General features: G+C 38.8%; 1 protein-coding gene across 9 annotated transcripts in view; it reads left to right on the forward strand.

The window, feature by feature from the left end:
• PHLDB2 (pleckstrin homology like domain family B member 2) overlaps nt 1-22,608 on the forward strand; it is a 235,325-nt gene that overhangs the window by 139,841 nt on the left and 72,876 nt on the right. For all 9 annotated transcript variants that reach the window (XM_038003302.2, XM_038003297.2, XM_073009709.1 and 6 more), the window contains one exon: nt 2,971-4,319. In XM_038003302.2, the coding sequence (XP_037859230.1) occupies nt 2,971-4,319 (1,349 nt within the window). The remainder of the gene's footprint in view (nt 1-2,970; nt 4,320-22,608) is intronic.

Raw genomic sequence — 22,608 nt, forward strand, 5'->3', positions numbered from 1 at the left:
GTGCCCACTTAAAAGGTGCACTTTCACTGAGACTCAAAGTTATTTCACAAAAAGTATAAAATTTTCATACCTTCTGGCATAGCTTGCAGTGACAACTTCACAATTTTCCTTTTCTTTATTTTAATAGTGGTCCTTATGCTGGATTCATTTATTTTGAAATGGCAGGCAACTGTAGCTGCAGGCCTCAATCTCTGGTACATATCAGACAATTCAACTTTTTCTTGTAATGTCATGACTTGTCTCTGCTTCCTGAGTGCACTTCCAGCATCACTAGCGGCATTTTGTATGTGTCCCATGGTGTTATTCAGGGTTTATAGTATTAAATTAAATGTGTTAAAAATACTTGAGAACCATGAGATATAACTTATTACTGCAATGTTAAATTTACTGGAGAGATGAACTGCACATGTACACGTGATTAGCATCACGTGGCGTTTTCAGTGAATACGTGCAACACTTGAGTTCACTGCAGTAGCAACAAGGGATGTCCAATTACTGTAGTATGGTATGTACTACAGTGAATTTTATGCAACCATGATATAATATCATGTTTGTTTACATTTCTCTCTACTGAGAATGGCATTATGTGTAGTCTGTGTTACTTTTCATAAGACATTTGTGTATGTTTTATGGTTGTAAATGATGAAATAGACTAGTAGCCACAAATATTTTATGCTCATCACATACCTCACTTTTCTTTTTTGTTTTTTCAGTATTTCTAGGCTATGCAGTTTGAGTTTTTTCAAATTGTTGCAAATCTCCAAAAAATTTTCCAGTGTATTTATTGAGAAGTTGCGTGTAAGTGTACCCATGTAGTTCAAGCCTGTATTGTTCAAGAGTCAACTGTATAAGAAAACGGCACTTATTGTATTACATACAGAAATATACCTGTGTGTGTATAATCCATGTGTGTGGGTGTGTGTCTGTGTAAAAAAGCTGCCCTGATATGTTTTTTAAAACTAACTTAACATTTTATGAATGTACTTTTTGTGCTATAAAATGTACTTCAAAATATGATTTTAAATGATTGTATAATATGCTCTCATGATGTATTATAGCTTATTTGATTTTTTCCCTATTATTTGGCATTTATGGTATTTTCCCATTCTAATAAATAACACTGTAATGTCCTCAGATCCATCTATTTCCTTGTTTTTTCAATTCCAAAATATTTAACTTGAGAGAATTGGCCGAGGCTTGCTGGAATTTCAATATGGCAAGCCAACGAGAGGTGATGTTACTTCGGAATAGAGGAGTCTCAGTTTTAGTCCTCTAAGCAGGCATGGTAAGATAGGTCTCAAACTAGGCTGGTGTTGCTTTTAAAACCGGAATTGATAGCAGTAGACACATGCTGAGAAGAGTGTTTGTCTTGGAGGCAGAAAGGGCATTGTCCCAGAGGAAATGAAAGCCTTACCAAGAGCTAGATGGCAGGACTACATGCCAGCTGGGAGCCAAATATAATGAAGAAACTTCATTTTTTTTTAGGTACATTTAAAAAGATAAATTATGTTTGTATCTATCTGGGCAGGGCTTTGGGTTAGAGGATAAGGAACCCAAGGCAGAGTTTGTTGGGGAAGGCTGCACCTTTATGGGCAGTTGGGTACCTGGCCCATCACCAGGATTTAAGCAGCCAGACTGTTTCGTGGTCTTGTGGATAAAGAAGGAGCTCTTTACTAGGCTGTCTGAATTTGCTCAGAAACTGTGTGAAGCTGAACAACAGGGTGAAGGTCCTTAATCCATGGCTGAGAGGGAGTGAGGAAGGCTTTGATTAAAATGGAAAGCTTACATTCATTGAATTTCTCACCTCTGGGGCAACGAGAGCTAGAGGGGTGGAAGATAAAAATACTAGACATAACCTCTTCCTTAAACCTGTGGCCTAGTTACAGAGACAACCACATTATGAAACCATTACTAACCATATGTGATACTGTTTATATATAGACCAGAGATGTCATAATTAGTGTCTGATGTGCCTAAGGGTTGGAGGACAGTTTTAGTGGTTCATGAGTTCAATGACAATGTTTAAATTGTATTTTCACTTTACTGATAATCTAAGAAAAAAAATTTTAACAGGTAGAATTATAAGCCTTTCCCATTTGCAGTAATAATTTGTAATTAAAAGACATTTTCATAGGCTAAAACTTTAGTTCTTTAAGTTAACATTGTTCAAACCAGGGATCAAAACATATTTTCTTAAAAATTTTAATCGTGGAGCATAGAATCCTGATCTATTCCCTGGAAGAGTGAGTAGGTCCTGATAGGATGAGCTTAGTGCATTTGGGGTACTAGAAAATTTGAAGGATATAACAGTTTCAGGTTTTTAAATATACCATCCTGATCACGTGTCAGTAATTGGTGGAATACCCTTTTCTTTGTTATTACCTGCCTCTGATGACTAAAGGAGCTTTAAGTCTTTTTGTTGAGAAGGTAACTCCCAGAGCCCTCGTTTAAAGAACCATCTTCTAACTCTCACGTTATTGATCAATGTCTAACGTAAACTTTTCTTTTTCTGCCCAAACGTGAATTTTGTTTCCTCAGGACTTTATTTCTGAGCAGTTAATGATTCCAGCAGAGACATCTATAGTAAAGTCCATTGCATTATGCCTTTGGGCATTAGCTAGTCACTAGGGAAGCAGGTGTTCCTTGAAGGGCTAGAACATTAAGGAGAAATTGTGTTTTTTATGTCCCAGCCTAATCCTGCGCCTTTACTTGGTTAGGGATTTGTTTCACTCAAATGTCATTGCTGTCCTTTTAAGTTATTTTTCTTTTGTACATAAGATATCTCAGATCAGTGATCTTTATTCTCCTCTAATTTGCTGTATGGTTTTAACAGGTTTATTAGTAAAACTGAGTTTGTGTTTATTTGCATTAGGTCAGACCGCAAGATTATTTGTTCAGATGTAGGCCTAACAAGCGATTGTTCTTTTAAAATCTTTTTTAACGCAAAATTTTCTCCTTATTTCTTTACAGATTCCAGCAAGATTATGGAAGAGCATAGCTACATACAAAAGGAGCTAGATTTAGAAGATGGTAGCTTAGAGGAAGACTCTGTGGTGCATTCTGTTGAGAACGATTTCCAAAACATGATGGAGAGCCTCAGCCCAAAGAAATACTCTTCCAGTCTGAGATTTAAAGCCAATGGAGACTATTCTGGCTCCTATTTAACCCTCTCACAACCTGTGCCTGCAAAGAGAAGCCCTTCTCCTTTGGGAACCAGTGTCAAAAGCAGCCCCTCCTTAGCCAAACTCCAGGGAAGCAAGCAGTTCTCTTATGATGGAACTGACAAAAATATTGCTATGAAACCTCCAACTCCTTTACTCAGCACTACATCCTCCCTCAGTGGATATCCACTTGGAAGAGCAGACTTTGATCATTATACTGGCCGGGACAGTGAAAGGGCCTTGAGGCTCTCAGAGAAGCCTCCATATTCCAAGTATAGCTCAAGGAATAAATCGCATGACAATGTCTACTTTCTCGGAGGGCTGGAAGGTCGGAAGGCATCTGGCTCGCTCCTGGCCATGTGGAATGGAAGTTCCCTGAGTGATGCTGGCCCCCCTCCTATCAGCAGATCGGGAGCTGCAAGCATGCCTTCAAGCCCAAAGCAAGCCAGGAAAATGAGCATTCAGGACAGCCTGACGCTTCAACCCAAGTTAACTAGACACAAGGAGCTTGCATCTGAAAACATCAATTTGAGAACTAGGAAGTACTCCAGCAGCAGCCTGAGTCACATGGGAGCCTACAGCCGATCACTTCCCAGGTTGTACAAAGCCACAGAGAACCAGCTGACACCTCTCAGCTTGCCTCCAAGAAACTCTCTGGGCAATTCCAAACGAACAAAACTTGGGGAAAAGGATCTACCTCATAGCATAATAGACAATGACAATTACCTTAATTTTTCTTCATTGAGCTCAGGGGCTTTACTCTATAAAACCTCTGCTTCTGAAGGCAATCCTTATGTAAGTTCTACCCTCAGCGTCCCTGCCAGTCCTCGAGTGGCTCGGAAGATGCTTCTGGCCTCCACCTCCTCCTGCGCCTCTGATGACTTTGATCGGGCTTCATACGTGGGGACAAACCCGAGTCATTCACTTCTTGCTGGAGAGTCAGATAGAGTGTTTGCGACCAGGAGGAACTTCTCTTGTGGATCTGTGGAATTTGATGAGGCTGATTTGGAAAGCCTCAGACAGACCTCAGGAACCCCCCAGCCTGTCCTTCGGGAACGGAAAAGCAGCATTAGCTCCATTTCAGGACGTGATGACCTGATGGATTATCACCGGCGGCAGAGGGAGGAAAGACTCAGGGAGCAGGAGATGGAGCGATTGGTAATCTTCATCTAACAGTGATTGACCTCACTGTTTCATTAACCAGCATCTACAGGGCAGCCTTGGAGATGGACTCCAGGATATGTGGGAATATAGGATATTCATATTCACCAGCCACAGCTGCTATCTTTCTCCTCTCTCCTGCTATATGCTTCTTCTTCCCATATCACTATTAATAGGCATGTTTGGCTATCTTGAAAGCCTCCAGGAATTAATGTTAATTTAGTTGCTCTGCGGACTTCTCACAAGTATAAATTCTTTAAAAACATAACAGAGGAGTTGCAAATTTTATGAAATTTCTGAGTCTTAACAAACTTCTCTTTAAGACTATGAGGAAATGCTGACTTGTATTATTTATATCATTAAATTTGCATGTGTATGGTTATGAGAGAAGTAGTCAGTGAAATCATGACTCACCAAGAATTAGGTAGTGAATTTGTCTTTATAGCAAGTTGTCTAGAATGTTGGAGTTGCCTCAGTGGTGCTCAGCTTTTCTCCACACTGTTCATACACAACCTTACTATCTTTAGCTCTGATTCTTAGCACGTACAGTGACTCCAGACTACGCATACAAGATCTATTGAGTTGTCTTTTTCCATTTAAAATGAATTTATACTTATTGAAAATAAGAAGACAAGAGGAAACATCCCTTGAGAGTCTCACCAATGAATGAGAACAGACAACTGCTTTTTCCCAATTCTCTTTTAAGCACAGGTTTTTCTCTTTTAGAATGAACACCTGTCAGAGATTACTTTGATTCATTTTCGATTCATGATTTCCTTAACGAGAGAAGCTGCAGGATAGTGAAGCTGATTTACAACAACACTATAGGATTATCAGAAGTATTTTAGTTGCTAAAATATTCTAGAATATGATTTTTGAATCACAAAACTGGTTAATATCCTATAGGACAATAAAATTGTAACCCAGCCTCGTCCAACCTGTGGCCTGTGGGCCGCACATGGCCCACAATGGCTTTGAATGTCATGCCATACAAACTCAAACTTTCTTAAAACATGATGAGATTTTTTTTGCCTTTTTTTTTTTTCTAAGTTCATCAGCTATCGTTAGTGTATTTTATGTGTGGCCCAAGACAGTTCTTCTTCTCCAGGGTGGGCCAAGATTGGACACACCTGTTGTAACCTTTGGATTATAATGGATGGAAACCATTTGCATCCATCCAGTAGGAAGTATGTTTGACATTTTAGAGCAGTAATCGTTTGCATCACTCATAGTTTTTGATAAGTTGTCTGTTCTTACAGAGTTTTCGAATATCCTGACAATAGTGAATGAAAACAAATGTGCATAACCTTAGAGAATTTAGATAGTCTTTGGGTGGGTCAGTTATACAGTACCCAGTATGACATTCCTCTTTATTATCATAAATAATCTCTGCAGACTGTTCTTGGTCACAAAATGGCATTGTGTTTGGGCTTGCTTCATTGACAGAAATTCAGAAGATGCTTTAATTAGCATACAAAAGTCTTGTATATGGACAGCAAATACGATGCTATACCATGCAAAGCAACTGTTATTTATAAATCCAGAATATTAACTTCTATCCGATAACAAGGAATCTGGGAGAGCATTTTTAATGGCTTCCATTACTCTGGATGTCTTCCTTAAATGCTTCTATTTGCTCTTCTATCCCAAGGATAGGCAACCAAACTCAAGAAATTCATCTCTGCTAGCTTTCATGTTCAGCATCTCTAAGTGTTGGTGAATTTCTCTTTCCTCCAGATTTTCCAAATCTGGTATGATTCTTGGCAGTCCAGGAAGTGACCTTCTGTACTGCCTGTAAGGTTGGGCCCATTAAGTCATAAACAGTTTTGACTTCTTGGGGGAGCTTTGTGGATATTGCTGTAAATATGAAGTTATATATATTTTTTCTTTAATAGTGGACTTATCGTATCTGTTGAAATGAGGCTTATTTTTAAATTTGACACTCTAGGCTTGATTTTGGTTGCATAGTCTATTTGTTTGACTACATTGTGGTAAAAGGGATGACAGATTCTTATCAAGCCTATGCAAATTATGATATTGCCATTAAAAAGTAAAGTGACTCAAATTACTTCCTGAATTCTCAGAGATCAGTGAGAACAATTTACCATTAAAATAGTATTTCATTTAGTTTGCAAAATCAGAGTTAGCTGAATAGAGGATTAGAGATAGAGCAGTATGAATGCCAAAGCGTTTTCCCCCTGAAAAAATAGAATATTAAAAATAATACTAGTAATATTCCAAAACACATATCCACGTTTAGAAATTCAATTTTTATTATCAATTCAATCACTTCTATGTAATTAATTCTTATTCCTCTGTTTCTTGGGCTCTTAATTTGGTTTCATGAAGTCATCTATTTCTGGACTAAAAAGTTCTGAAAATCTGATTTGGGTGCCTAGTACTGTCTAATTTTCTCTATGCAATTCTTTGAAATATTAAGAGTTAAGAATACCTGGTAAAGTTCTGTCCACAAGGTTCTAAAACTGTCTTTTCTTCGTTAAGGAGATATTGTATTTTGTAGGCAAGCTCACGGGGAAAGTAGAGAATACTTGGTGAATGTAAGAGTTAAGTGGCTATGGTTAATTTATGGTTAATTTAACAAACAATATCAGCATGAAGGAGAGTTAAAATCCTTTAAATCAGTTTTTTAAGAACATATTATAGAGAGTGAGGGCACTGGCATATATTCAGGACCTTTCTGAAAAGTACCCAATCTTTGAACATTACCTATAATATTAAAAATAATATTTTACCTGTATAAAATTATCTTAAGGGCAGGCGACTTCCTCATTTGATTTGAGAAATTTTTAGGGGCACAGTGAACAAACCTAATTATTTCTAGCCTCTTTCTTTTTGTAAAATTAAAAAACAATTCTTTGTGATTGCCCAGAGGTTCTCTGGGAAAACGTAAAAGTGGTTCAGGAATAGATATCTTGGAATTTTTTTTTTTTTCTTCTGTATTTAGGGTCTGCCTGATCTTGAAGGCAAAATGAGAGGTTTTGTCACTTGAGTAATAAAGAATTGTGTATACCTGAGAGTAGTGAATGTTTGTGGTTTGGCTATTTAATCAAATGGCAATGGATAATTTTATGATGAGCAAGAAGCCTCAAATCGTTAAAAAATGAAGAAAACTCTTTTTGTTATTTTAAATATGCAAGAATACATTCCAATCAGAGCAAAGCTCAGGAAGTTACTCTTGTAAGATACTAATCTCTGTTCTTTGGGCAGATTATGTAGAATAACCTTTTACTGCCTTTTACAAGCATAGGCTGATTTCTCCAAGTTCAGTCTGTCATTTCAATAGAGGTAACTGCGTTTTAGTTTTACATTAACAGGGTACTTGTCATATATTGCATTTTTAATGCATTACATTAAACATACTTTATGAATAATTGCATCAAAATCATGCAAACTTTGCCAAATTCTTAAAATTTTGTTACTTCTTTATAGCCTTTTTATTTGCAAGCATTATAAACCAAGTTAAATCTAACTCCCCTTTTGCAAATCTGAAATTTTCTGTTTCCATCAACTTCTGCTCTTCGTTGTGCTCTTCCACATTCTGGAACAACCAGACACACATCAAAAATACTTAAAGGTGTTAGAAATTATGTTCAAGCTAACACATCACAGGACATAATTACTGAAAATGTGAAAAGGTTGGTCACAGTTATAATTCAGTTTAGGTGAGCACAAAGTTTATATTTTTCTTAATATTGTGGAAGTAATCTTAGCTTATGTTTTTGGCAAACTAATATAAGGCATTTTAAAAGTTCAGGTAAACTAATCTCTTCATCATAAAACATTCAAGTTTTTTTAAAAAATGAGATTATACTTGTATTATACTATACATTGATGAAACAAGGAAAAGATGTATAGCTGTTTTGTTGTTGTTGTTTTTAAAATGTATTTTCTTTCTTAAAAGTTATATTTGCCCATGACACAGCCCCAGGAGATTCTGAGAACATGTGTCCCTAAAGGTGTTTTTAAAACCAAATTATCAAATCAGGTGTTTTTTTTTTTTTTAAGAGAGCACAGTTAGGCTGGGTGAGGTGGCTTACACTTGTAATCCCAGTACTTTGGGAGGCCAAGGTGGGAGGATCACTTGAGCCCAGGAATTTGAGACCAGCCCAGGCAACATGGCAAAACCCTGTCTCTACAAAAAATACAGAAATTAGCTGGGTGTGGTGGTGCACACCTGTAGTCCCAGCTACTTGAGAGGCTGAGGTGGGAGTATTGATTAAGCTCAGGAGATTGAGGCTGCAGTGAGCCATGTTCATGCGACTGAACTCCAGCCCGGGTGGCAGAGTGAGACCCCATTATTTAAAAAAGCACATTTAAAGCATTAGAATTTCACAAAACTTACTTCAAGCAAATAAATTCTTGAAATTCTGGGAATGTTAGATTTCTCTAACTACTTATTAGTCTCTGTAAACCAATCAGAACAGTAGGCCTCCTCTATTTAATTTATTATTATCCTTGGGAGATAGAAAAATATTTCACCTACAAAGAGTGTTTCCCCCTCCCCCCGCCCCCAGGTAGAGAGACAGATGAAAGGTTTATGGCATAAGTCCTACAGCTCCAATTACAGATCAAAAGTGAACACTGGAACACAAAATCTCACTGGAACACAGATCTCAAAAGACTGCTTTTCCATCAGGCACTAAATATATTCCTGATCTGAGTACACAAATAGAAAAACAAACAAATTATAAACAGCAACAACAAACAAATAATCTGCCATCTCTCACCTGACCAAGGCTGGATTCCAGTTCTACCTGACAACTCTCCACGTAGTCAGATCGTGAAACCAGATTCCTAGTCATGGTTGCCACCAATGGAGATAACTATCAGTTGTAAGCAAGCCAGAATCCCAGGCCAAGGATTAGAAACAAAAACTATAGCACAGATTCAGTAAAACAAAGACTGCAGAGAATAGCGAGTCAGTGAAGGTGATGTTCTACGGCCATTTGCAATTTACCTCAGAAGCCAAGAAAAGGTATGTCTGGGCATCCAGCCCAATTTAATTGACTGGATAGAGTGAGTCACTTGCGCATTTTATTAGGACCTCCAAATTGTCAAAGCATAATTTTCAAAAAGTAAATGCAACTCTTATATAAATGAAGAACGAATAGAGGCCAAAGATTTCTTTAACTCATTAATGAAGAAACCAGGTGGGGTAAAGCTGGTTCACTAAGCATAATATCTGTAATATTTTTAGCTCAGCTGTGATTATACTAGTGTTCCACCTGGGTTTTTTTTACTGTGTTCAATCTTTATTTGAAAACTCAAGGTAGTTTCATTGAGTACTAAAGATTGAACTATGATTATGCACCTCCAAGGACCTATTAATGAGGTAAACAATCTACTTTGAGTCTGTATTAAATAACTTCCAGCTGCTGTGCTATTTGAGATGTTTAGTTTGTTCATTTTTTAAAAAAATAATTTTTCTTTCTTTTTTGTTTTTGCTCTCAGCTACCAATTCATGTTTTGGTCATTTTTGCCAGCCTTTTCGTTTTTTATGATCTTAGAAACCAGTTATCAAGTCTTGAAGTGTTCTGAACTAGGAGTGACTAAGTACAAGTCAAGGAGGTCCCAAGCACATGAAGTGTGTGCATTTCAGTTCATAGACCTTGTGACATCCATTTGGACTGGCTGGTGGGTCATTTTAACTTCCTCTGAGCTATGTTTCAAGTAGAGGATATTAATGGATAAAGTGTTGCTAGAGGGCTGGGATGCTGATTCTTTGACAAGTTAGATGTTCTAGAGCAGGGGTCCCCATCCCCCGGGCCATGGGCCTTAGACCAGTAGTGGTTTGTGGCCTGTTAGGAATGGGGCTGCACAGCAGGAGGTGTGTGGTAAGCCAGCAAAGGTTCATTTGTATTTCCAGCCACTCCCCATCACTCATGTTACTGCCTGAGCTCCAACTCCTGTTAGATCAGTGGTGGCATTCGATTTTCAAAAGAGCGCGAACACTGTTGTGAACTGAACATGTGAGGGATCTGGGTTGTGCGCTCCTTATGAGAGTCTAATGCCTGATGATCTGTCACTGTCTCCCATCACCCCTAGATGGGGCCGACTAGCTGCAAGTAAACAAGCTCAGGGCTCCCACTGATTGTACGTTATGATGAGTTATATAATTACTTCCTTACACATTACATTGTAATAATAATAGAAATAAAGTGCCCAATAAATGTAATGTGCTTGAATCATCCCAAAACCATCCCTCCCCCATGTCCTTGGAAAAACTGTCTTCCATGAGACCAATCCTGTTGCCAAAAATTTGGGGGACTGCTGTTTTAGAGGTTAGAAAAATCATTATAAAGTAGGGTATAAGTATTCATCCTACTTCACACATGCCTTCCTCCAAGTAGTCCAGAGGCAGTGATGGCTGTCTAGAGCTTTTTATGGTCCAAGGCAGTGAAAGTCATTTTAAGAAGAAAAGGGGAAAATAAAAAAAATGAAAGCAAACCCTGATGCTTTTAAGAGTATTCATTTGGTTACATTGCCAAAAGCACCTGTGTTCTTTTGTGGAGAACCAGTGGATTCCCACGAATTGCATTGTAGCCATCCAATATTTTCTTTCTGGCTGGTGACGGTCGTCTGTAGTGCCTTGGTAAATAGCATTATTGCCATTTAGAACTATGCAGGGCCACGTTGATACTTATTTCTCAAACGTGGTGTAATGTGATGCCAGCTCTCATGAAGCATCATGGAGTAAGGTTTTCTGATTTTTTACATACATACAAATTTTTTACATTGCATATGGATTCCTTGAAAATAAGGTTGGCTTTCTTTTAAGGCACATATTAATGTTTCTGTGGTAGTTATGTGAATAGGTGAAATGTCTGGGTCAGCAATTCCTACCATTGAAGGTGTTTTGTCCTTATAGCTCCTATGAAAGCACTTTATAACTAAATAATTTTAATCAGTAAGAGGCTGGGACCCTACCTATCTTGCTCACCACTATAGATGCACCTCCTAGCCAGTTGACTAGAGCATAGGAAGCATTCTTTACATGTTTTTAAAAAGAGTAATTGAATGTTTTTGATACCCATTCTTGACATTCATTCTGGGTTTCCTTAATCTGTGACTGTAGGTTGCATCCCTGGTTCTCAGATGATATGCATTTAGTTCTAGGTAACAGTGAAGCTCTATGCAAAAAATGAAGATATCTCAGTATAAATACATTCTTTTTTACTTCCAGAAGGGAGAAATTCTTTTCCAAATTTCAATTAAAAATAAAAAGATGAAAGAGTTATTTTTCTTTACTTTGAAAATTTTCTAGCATTCTTTGTAAGAATTGTTGCTCCCCAAGGTTGTACAAAAACCAAGGCTATGGGTCCGAGAGTCTTGCTTGTGTACCATTGAGCAGATCATAGATCTAATGTTTCTAAAATGAAGTAAAAGACTAATTGAGCATATTTGTTTAAGGACTTTTGGTATTTTATAAAATAAATTTATATGTTCTCTAATCTCTGAAAGGTGGTCAGATGCAGAACCTATTCTAAAGACCAGAAAATAAATGGGTTGGTATTATTTAATGTTGTAATCAGGAAAAATTGTTTAGGAACCCAAGACTAGTGAGCGTGGTCAGGTGAAAGTGACTCCACATGTAGATTTTTGCTTCTCTGTTTGCTTCTTGCTGTCTGTATTTCCTGGTGACTCCTGACCCCCCAAAATAAGTTGGGCATTCAGATCTTTTTGGCTATGTTGAGCCATATTATAAATTTGACAGTATTTTTTGTTTGGGTAGCAGAATGGACAATGTTAAGAGCATGCTTATTGTTGTTTAGTCATAGTATTAATCTTTTTTATTTTTTTTAGAAGAATGTCTTTGAAATGTGAAGGCAAGTTTAAGTACTGAAAACTATTTCGTCCTCCAGTCTGACTTGAATCTCCTTCCTGATATGGCCCTTCCGTTTGCTACATACTGAGTATAATTTTAATTTGTTAAAAAAAAAAAATGGCTGCACTAACTGGAAGAAGCCAGCTAAATTGCAAACGGGGTGAGAGGTTTGTTTACCAACCCAATAAACTTAGTGACTCAAGACTTTTGAAAGGATCTTGAGAAACAATGGCTTTCTTCCTATACTCTGAGCTAGAATGGCCATAAGTTGATTTAATCTTCAGATTCAGCCTAAGCCTTAAGCTGAATTTTTGCAGTAGTCTGTTCTTGAGAGCAGATCCTCTGTTCTTAGAGTGGCAGTACAAGCTATTGCCTCTTGATGGTGCCATGCATTAAAAAATTCTTAGAATTTGAGAGATGTATGTTCCATCTCTTCACATAGTTCAGCTTCCTCAGGCTAAATGCTGAAATACAAAAAGCAACTTGGACTAAAAAGAGGCCCTGTATGCCCCTATGTCAGTTATAGAAGAAGTCTCATTCTTTTTAAAAATCATAAATATATGAACACTTGTTTCTAAATAAGAAATAAAGCTCATAAATAAAATTTGTAGAAAAAAATACAAACTAAATGAAAACTGAAAATATATCAAGACCAACAAATATATAGGAGTGGAGGCCGGGCATGGTGGCTCACGCCTGTAATCCCAGCACTTTGGAAAGCCGAGGCAGGTGAATCACCTGCGGTCAGGAGTTCGAGACCACCCTGACCAACATGGTGAAACCTAATCTCTACTAAAAAAATACAAAATTAGCCAGGCATGGTGGCACATGCCTGTAATGCCAGCTACTTCGGAGGCTGAGGCAGGAGAATTGCTTGAACCCGTAGGTGAAGGTTGCAGTGAGCCGAGATCGAGCCACTGCACTCCAGCCTGGGCGACAGAGCAAGACTCCGTCTCAAAAAAAAAAAAAAAAGAAAAAAAAAAAAGAAAAAAAAAAAAATACATACATATATATGTGTATATATATGTGTGTGTGTGTTTGGAGATACATGAAGTGAAAGAGGACTATTGATTGTTTCTGGTAAAAGTGGTCCCCATATTTGTTGTCAAATTACTTTATATTTATTTATTATTCTTTTTTTGAGCAGAGTGTTGTCCAGGCTGGAGTGCAGTGGCAGGATCTCGGCTCAGCCTGCTGAGTAGTTGGCATTACAGGTGCGTGCCACCATGCCCGAGTAATTTTTGTATTTTTAGTAGACACGAGGTTTTGCCATATTGGCCAGGCTGTTCTCAAACTCCTGGCCTCAAGTTATTTGCTCCCCTCAGCCTCTGAAAGTATTGGGATTATAGGTGTGAGCCACCATGCCTGGCCTAGTATATCTAAATTTTAAAACTGACCATTTATTGAGCTACCATTTTAAAAATTTATCATCAGCTAATAGGTTTAGTGATTGTGCTGGCGAATTGTTTCTTTCTTTCTTTTTTTTTTTTTCCCTGAGATGGAGTCTCCTTCTGTTGCCTAGGCGCGATCTCAGCTCACTGCAACCTCTGCCTCCTGGGTTCAAACAATTCTACTGCCTCAACCTCCCAAGTAGCTGAGATTACAGGTGCCCACCACCACGCCTGGCTAATTTTTGTATTTTCAGTAGAGATGGGGTTTCACCATATTGGCCAGGCTAGTCTGGAACTCCTGACCACAGGTGATCTGCCTGCCTTGGACGCCCAAAGTGCTAGGATTACAGGCGTGAGCCACCGCGTCCAGGCTGCATTGGCTAGTTCTTATAATGTGAATTTCTCTTCCCCAGCTTGAGAAAAGGTTATGGGAATATTTGCTGTAGAGAATATTTTTAAACTTGGAGATTGATTTTTCAAAAAAAAAAAAAAAATTCAAAACAAGCGTTACAAGGGTAACACATCCAGCACTTTTTCTTTTGTTTCAGCCATCTCAGTTAAGAAGGTGTTTATTAGAAGTCACTTAAACAAAATAATCTCTTTACGTTGAATAATTGGAGATTCACATGCAATCGTAAGACATAATTCAGAGGGATCCTGTGTGTCTTTTACCCAGTTTCCTCCAGTGGTAACATCTTGCCAAACTATGGGACAGTATCAGAGCTAGGATATTGACATTGATGCAGTGAAGATACAGAACAGTTCTAACACCACAAGGGTCTCTCATGTTGGCCTTTTATAGCCGCACCAGCTTCCCTTCTCCTTAACCCCTGATAACCACTGATTTCTTTTCCATTTCTATAATTTTATCATTTCAAAATATAACCATACAGCATGTAACCTGTGGGTTTGGCTTTTTTCACTCAGCAGAGTTCTGTGGAAATTGGGCAGGTTGTTGCAGTCACTGGTTCATCAGGTTTAAGACTAGGATACTTGAGGCAAAGAAAAATCCCAGAGACATGCTTCTGTGTGTTTCCTTGGGTCCCCAGTCTGCCTTCTTTCCGCCTTTCAGAGTCTTCTTCTGTTTTTTCCTCCATATGACATACAGGGTTCTGAGTTATACTTAGTGGGAGAAACAGGGAAAAGTATGTCTAACTCATCTTCCCTGAAGCGAAGTCAGTGAGATTAGTTTCCTAAAGTTGCAAATAGCCAAAAGCTTTGCTCTGATGAAGTCTAATGACTGCAGGTTGAAAATTTTTGGTTTGGATAAATTGATATTTCTTATTCCAGATTGCTAAGACCATATCCCAGCTCTGGGATTGTAATTTGGATTTTGAGGAAAGACAGAATTTTAAGAAAATGCTGAGTAGAATTAAAAGGAACAAATTTCTCATATGGTGATTATTCTTTCATTCTGATTATAGAATAACAAAGCTAAAGCTATGAAAGGTCATCTTTTCCATCAGATCACGAAGACCAAGGCCTAAATCATCTTAGGCAGAGATTCAATTTACAAGTTGTCTTGGGAGAAAGGAAAATATTCATGCATACCTCTGAGATATTGTGGGTTTGGTTCCAGACCACCGCAATAAGGCAAACATCATCATAAAGCAAGCAATGCAAATGTTTTGGTTTCCCAGTGCATATTAAAGTTATGTTTACACTATACTGTAATCTATGAAGTATGCAACAGCATTATGTTTAAAAATGTACATACCTTAATTTAAAAATACTTTATTGCTTAAAAAAATACTAACAATTATCCGAGCCATCAGTGAGTTGTAATCTTTTTGCTGGTGGAGGGTTTTGCCTCAATGTTGATGGCTGCTGACTGAACAAGCTGGTGGTTGTTGAAGGTTGGAGTGGCTGTGGCAATTTCTTTTTTTCTTTTTCTTTCTTTTTTTTTTTTTTTTTTTTTTTTTGTGAATCTCACTTTGTCGCCCAGGCTGGAGTGCAGTGGCCCGATATTGGCTCACTGCTGCACCTCTGCCTCCTGACTTCAAGTGATTCTCTTGCCTTAGCCTCCCTAGTAGCTGGGATTACAGGCACCCGCCACCACATCCAGCTAATTTTTTATATTTTTAGTAGAGATGCAGTTTCACCATGTTGGCCAGGCTGGTCTCAAACTCCTGACCTCAAGTGACCCACCCACTTCAGCCTCCCGAAGTGTTGGGAATACAGGTGTGAGCCACCGCGCCCAGCCGGCAATTTTAAAAAATAAGATAGCAATGAAGTTTGCCACATCGATTCAACTCTTCCTTTCACAAAAGATTTATCTGCAACATGCAATGCTATTTGGTTGTGCCTTACCCACAGTATAACTTTTTTCAGAATTGGAATCGGTCCTCTCAAACCCTGCCACTGCTTTATCAATTAAGCTCATATAATATTCTAAATCCTTTGTTATCATTTCAAAAATGTTAACAGCACCTTTACCAGGAGTAGATTCCATCTCAAGAGACCATTTTCTTGGCTCACCCATAAGAGCAATTCCTCATCAGTTCAAGTTTTATCACGAGATTTCAGCAATTCATTCACATCTTCAGGTTCTACGTTTAATTATAGTTCTCTTGCTGTATCTGCCACATCTGCAGTTACTTCTTCCACTTAAATCTTAAACCCCTCAAAGTCTTCCATAAGGACTGGAATCAACTTCTTCCAAACTCTTATTCATGTTGATAAAAATACCAACACCTCCTCTTCTGAAAATGGCATCTGAAACGGTGAATTCTTTCCAGGTGGTTTTTTGATTAGCTTTGCTCGTGTCTATCAGAGGAATCACTACCTATGGCAACTATAGTCTTACAGAGTAGAGTGTATGTTTAAAAAGATTTGAATGCCAAAATTACCCCATGGGATGTGGAATGGATATTGTGTTATCAGGCATGAAAACAACATTTATTTCCTTGTGCATTGGGATTATCAGAGCTCTTGGGTGACTAGGTGTGTTGTCAGGGAGCAGTAATATTTATTCATATATTTTTAAATTTATTTTAAGTTCTGGGATACATATGTATAATGTGCAGGATTATTACATAGGTAAACATATGCCATGGTGGTTTGCTGCACCTATCAACCCATCACCTAGGTATTAAGCCTGGCATGCATTTAGATATTTTTCCCGATGCTCTCCCCCACTTCCCCTGAGCAGTAATATTTTTAAAGGATTTTTTTTCCCCCTGAGCAGTAGATCTCAACAGTGGGCTTAAAATATTCAGTAAACCATGATATAAACAGATGTGGGATCATCTAGGCTTTGTTGTTCCACTTACAGAGCACAGGCAAAGTAGATTTAGCATAATTCTTAAGGGTCTTGGTATTTTTGGAATGGTCAGTGAGCATTGGTTTCAACTTAAAATCAGCACTGACTGATTTTAAAACAGAGTCCACCTATCCTTTGAAGCTTTGAAGCCAGGCGTTGACTTCTCTCTAGCTATGAAAGTCCTAGATGGCATCTTCTTCCAATATAAAGCTGTTTTGTCTACATTGTTTGTTTGTTGTTTGTTTATTGATTGATTAATTGTGGCCCAGGTTGGTCTTGAGCTCCTGGCCTCAAGTGATCCTCCCACCTAGGCCTCCCAAAGTGCTGGGATTACAGGAGTGAGCCACTGGCCCAGCTGAAAACCTGTTGTTTCTTGTAGCCACCTTCATCAATTATCTCAGGTCTTCCCAGTTGACTTGCTGCAGCTTCTACTTCAGCACATTCTGTTTCACCTTGCACTTTTATGTTATAGAGACAATGTCTTTCCTTAAACCTCATGACCCAGCCTCTGCTAGTTACAGATTTTTCTTCTGCAGCTTCTTCACCTCATTAAAGCTTCACAGAATTGAAGAGAGTTAGGGCCTTGCTCTGGATTAGGTTGTGGCTTAAGGAAGTGTTTGATCTATTTTGACCACTAAAACTTTCTTTACATCAGCAATAAGGCTGTTTCACTTTCTTATTATTTGTGTGTTCACTGAAGAATCACCTTTAATTTCCTTCAAGAACTTCTCTTTTGCGTTTACAGCTTGGCTAATTGGTACAAGAGAGCTCACTTTTGGCCTGTCTCATTTTTGGCATGCCTTCCTTTCAAAGCTTAATCGTTTCTGGCTTTTGCTTTAAAGTGTGAGATCTGTAACTCTTTCAGTCGAACACTTAGAAGCTATTGTAGGGTTATTAACTGGCCTAATTTCAATATTGTGTCTTAGGAAATAGGAGGCCTGAAGAGAGGGAGAGAGACAAGGAAATGGCCTGTTGGTGGAGTAGTTAGAACATGTACAACATTTATTAATTAAGTTTGCTGTCTTATATGGGCATGGTTTGTAGCGTCCAAAATGATTACAATAGTAATGTCAAAAATACTGATCAGATCATCATAACAGGTATGATAATAATGAAAAAGTTTTAAATATTATAAGAATTACCAGAATGTGACACAGAGACATGAAGTGAGCACATACTGTTGGAAAAATGTGCTCATAGACTTGCTCGCTGCAGGGTTTCCACAAATCACTTTGTAAAAAATGCGCTATCTGCAGAGTGCAATAAAGCAAAATGTAGTAAAATAAGATATGCCTGTAGTTACTTTCTTAACATTATTCTCAGATTTAGAAAGAAGACATGCCATTGTTTGTTTTGCTTTTTTTTCTTTTTTATAGAGATGGGGTCTCACTATGTTGATGAGGCTGGCTTCAAGTGATCGTCCTGCCTCAGCCTCCTGATGTGTTGGAATCACAGGCGTGAGCCACTGTACCCAGCTCTCTTTTGCATTTCTCTACATAAAACTTTCTGACATGCTTTTAAAATTTTAACACAGGCCGGGCACGGTGGCTCACGCCTGTCATCCCAGCACTTTAGGAGGCCAAAGCGGGTGAATCATAAGGTCAGGAGATCGAGACCATCCTGGCTAACACAGTGAAACCCCATCTCTACTAAAAATACAAAAAATTAGCCAGACATAGTGGCACATGCCTGTGGTCCCAGCTACTGAGGAGGCTGAGGCAGGAAAATCACCTGAACCCGGGTGGCGGAGGTTGCAGTGAGCCAAGATCGCACCACTGCACTCCAGCCTGGGTGACAGAGTGAGACGCCGTCTCAAAACAAAACAAAAAAATTAACACATAATATATTTATGCAATATGTCTCAAAAATAATTGTATTATAGTACTGTCAGTTGATATGTTATAGTCTACTGTCTTTTTTTTACGTGTAGACTTTCCTAGTTCTTTACCCCACTGGTTTCTTTATGCATTAAAAAAAAATCTTATTTTTTTTTAAAGGATAGGATATGTTTTCAAACATGAGGATTTAAAGGTCTTTATACCTCTCATATACTTATTTTGATTGAACTAAAGTATTTCAATGAATTGTGTCTTACAGGCTGTAGTCTTTCAGAAGAAGCAAACAAGATCTATTGGAACTTGATCAAGCTAAAGTGAAAATGTAAAGAGATGACAGTATGATTAAATTTTGTTGCATTTTCTTTTTTTCTTTTCTTTTTTTTTTTTTTTTTTTTTGAGACAGAGTCTCATTCTGTCACCCAGGCTGGAGTGCGGTGGCCAGATCTCAGCTCACTGCAAGCTCCGCCTCCCAGGTTCACGCCATTCTCCTGCCTCAGCCTCCCAAGTAGCTGGGACTACAGGCGTCCACCACCTCGCCCAGCTAGTTTTTGTATTTTTCAGTAGAGACGGGGTTTCACCATGTTAGCCAGGATGGTCTCGATCTCCTGACCTCGTGATCCGCCCGTCTCGGCCTCCCAAAGTGCTGAGATTATAGGCTTGAGCCACTGCGCCCAGCCACTGTTGTGTTTTCTTTAATGGTATAGAGCAATAGCATAATCTCTTTAACAGAATGGGCTCAGGCACTGTGCAGACTTCCTTCTGGAACACTGTCTATGTAAGAAAAACATCTGGCATGTTTTTCTTAGATGCTGTATGGAAATTATGATAATACTGATCACATGAATTTCTTTGACTTATGGCCAGTTTTTTTCAGTCAATAGGGAAAAATACACTTTTTTCTCCTTGAATGTTTTGGAGTCATTCATAATGGGCATTTTCTTTAAAATGATATATTTTTGTCTTTTAAGAATAGTTCACCTCCAACCTTAATATTTTTTAAAAGTAAAACATTTCATAGCCCACCCATCTGCTGGTTGATTTTAAGTAGAAAAACAGTGCAAAAAATCATCAGGAAAAGGTCTAAAATATAGAGGATCCTAGATAAATGGTAATTGTGGTCAGAGATTTGCTTGCATCTGCCTAACAAAACGCAGAGGTGGAAAAAACAAGTCAGAAAAACGTCATTGGCCAAAAAGTTAATAGGATTAATTAAATCAAGTTATATTACTTCAGAATGTGTCTAATGTAAATGAAAATCAAAATAGACTGGGCATGGTAGCTCATTCCTGTAAATGCCAGCACTTTGGGAGGCCAAGGTGGGAGGATCACTTGAGCCCAGGAGATTGAGGCTACAGTGAACCATGATCACATTATTGCACTCTAGCCTAGGTGACGGTGCCAGACCCTGTCTCAAAAAGGAAGAAAATAAAAATAAATAAACACTACTTTAGCATATGTTAGTAATTAAATATATACTTACTTTATATTTATGTCTGCTTTTAAAGTACAAATAAAATAGGCACATAGCCAGAAATAGTAGTAGAAGCAAGTGGATTTGAGGGAAATGTTGACACAGGTGAGTAACACTGAATATTTATTCAATTTTTTTTTTTTTTTTTTTTTTTAAGCAGGGTCTCCCTCTGTCACCCAAGCTGGAGTGCAGTGGTGTGGTCACAGTTCAGTGCAACCTCCGCCTTCCCAGCTCAAGTGGTCCTCCTGCCTTGGCCTCCTGAGTAGCTGGGACTACAGGCATGAGCCACCATGCCCAGCTAATTTTTGTATTTTCTGTAGAGATGGTGTTTCACTATGTTGCCTAGGCTAGTCTGTAACTCCTGGCCTCACGTGATCACCTGCCTTGGCCTCCCAAAGTGCTGGGATTATAGGTGTGAGCCACCAGTCCTGGCCATTTATTCAATTTTTATTTTATTTATTTTTTAATTGGAAAGCTACCAAACCACAATAGGTTTAGAGAGACTTCTGAGTAATCATAATTTTTATTTATATTTTTTTGTGTGAGATAATAATTTTTTAAAATGCAGGTGAGGAATTGGTTCATGAGATAAGAATAAAATAACTAAATTTCTTCTTCTAAATATGAGTAAGGCAGAATATGAGAAAAGTTCCTCAGGTATTTGAATGATGCGGGCCCTCAGTAAGGTGGGGACACCCATGTCTCTGAAGTTTAAGGTGGAGCCAGGGGCAATGTGAATAGAAGCCTGGGTTTTATGTCAAGGGTGAAATATGTGTCCTTAATAAGACAATGGATTCTTTGGAGGGTAGTTCTTTCTAGAAGCTACTCCACTGGACTTAGTATGCTGAAGGGAATATATGTTGCTCTGTAGTGGTGTGCGTGGGAGGACCAGATGACAAGATGCCTTTTCCCCAGGTTACTATGGCAACCGGGCAGAGCTCTGTTGCCAGGGGCAGAGGCAGGTGGACCACAGGGCAGGGAGTTGGTGGCCCTGAGGGAATTCTCTGTCCGTCTAGATAGCCGAAGAAACCCCACAGATATTTCAGGGAGACATTTGGCTGCATAACAACATATTTTTCCTGTATTTCCTTTCCCTGAAAATAATTGGGTTTAGTTTTTAGGTGTGCTTGTTAATCAGTATTAGAGATGGTCCCTCGGGGACTACAAGATAATTATCTAGTTCACTTCACGCTTTTGACAGAAACCATCCTAACCATGACTGACAAACAGTGAGCACCTACTTCAACACTGGCACCGCCTTTAGACTTGAAAGTACATAGTGCATCACATGTTCTCACACACAGTTCCTTACTGAATTCTTCCAGGATCCCAAGGGGGAGGTCCTAATCTTCTCATCTCTGTTTTATAGACCATTGTAATTGAGGCTTGAAAGGTGGAACTTGATTTAAAAAAATAATAACTGTGTTATAGGTCTGGAAAATGTCAGAACTTCAAATCCAACTCTATGTTCTTTCTACTTAAGCTGATATACAGATTCTGCTCTTAAAGTCCAGCTGGACACAGTGGCCCACACCTGTAATCACAGCACTTTGGGAGGCCGAGGCAGGCAGATCACTTGAGGTGAGGAGTTCAAGACCAGCCTGGCCAAGATGGCAAAACCCCATTTCTACTAAAAATATAAAAATTAGTTGGGTGTGGTGGCAGGCACCTATAATCCCAGCTACACGGGAGACTGAGGTAGGAGAATTGCTTGAACCCGAGAGGAGCCAGGGGTTACAGTGAGCCAAGATTGCAACACTACACTACAGCCTGGGTGACAGAGTGAGACCCTGTCTCAAAAAAAAAAAAAAAAAAAAAAAGCCAAGAGTTCTGTGGAGGTAAGAGGTCAATTTATTCCACAAATCATTAAAATAGATGACAGAGAGAGGCACCAAGCCTACTGTAGTCCTGATATCTTTATTTCTAAGCGCTTTGCTTATTTCTGGTCATTTTACTTCTAATTTTCTGGGGGAAAGTTCGAAATGCCCCTTCAGGGCGTCTAATCTGCATAAAGGCAGGAGTGTGCTGCCCCAGATTGCAAAGCACTGGGAATGAGTGGAGATGGAAGTGCTGAGCATTAGCAGCTTCTTGGAGATTGGGAGTGTGGGTGTGGTGGGGGTGAGAGGGGAAGTAGGGAAGTAGAAGGGTAGATCTACTGGATAATCTGATCAAGATTGCTTTTTGTTTATTTTGAGGGAGAGAGGGACTTGAGTACATTTTCAGACAGAGAAGGAATCACCAGAGAGGAAAAGGTGTAGGAGAAGGAGTAATCCATAGAGCAAAGCCACAGGACCGTGGGAACAGGGGGCAGTGGTGCAGGCAGAGGGCTTCCTCTTGGAAAGACTGAGACTCTCCTCAGATAACTGAGCTAATGCTCATGCTGTTTACTGTGTCCCAGACACCATTCTAAGTGTCATATATGAAAAGTCATGCATTGCTTAACGATGGGAATATGTTGCTGAGAAATGCATTGTTAGG

The sequence above is a fragment of the Chlorocebus sabaeus genome, chromosome 22, assembly GCF_047675955.1.
Source record: "Chlorocebus sabaeus isolate Y175 chromosome 22, mChlSab1.0.hap1, whole genome shotgun sequence".
Lineage (NCBI taxonomy): Eukaryota > Metazoa > Chordata > Mammalia > Primates > Cercopithecidae > Chlorocebus > Chlorocebus sabaeus.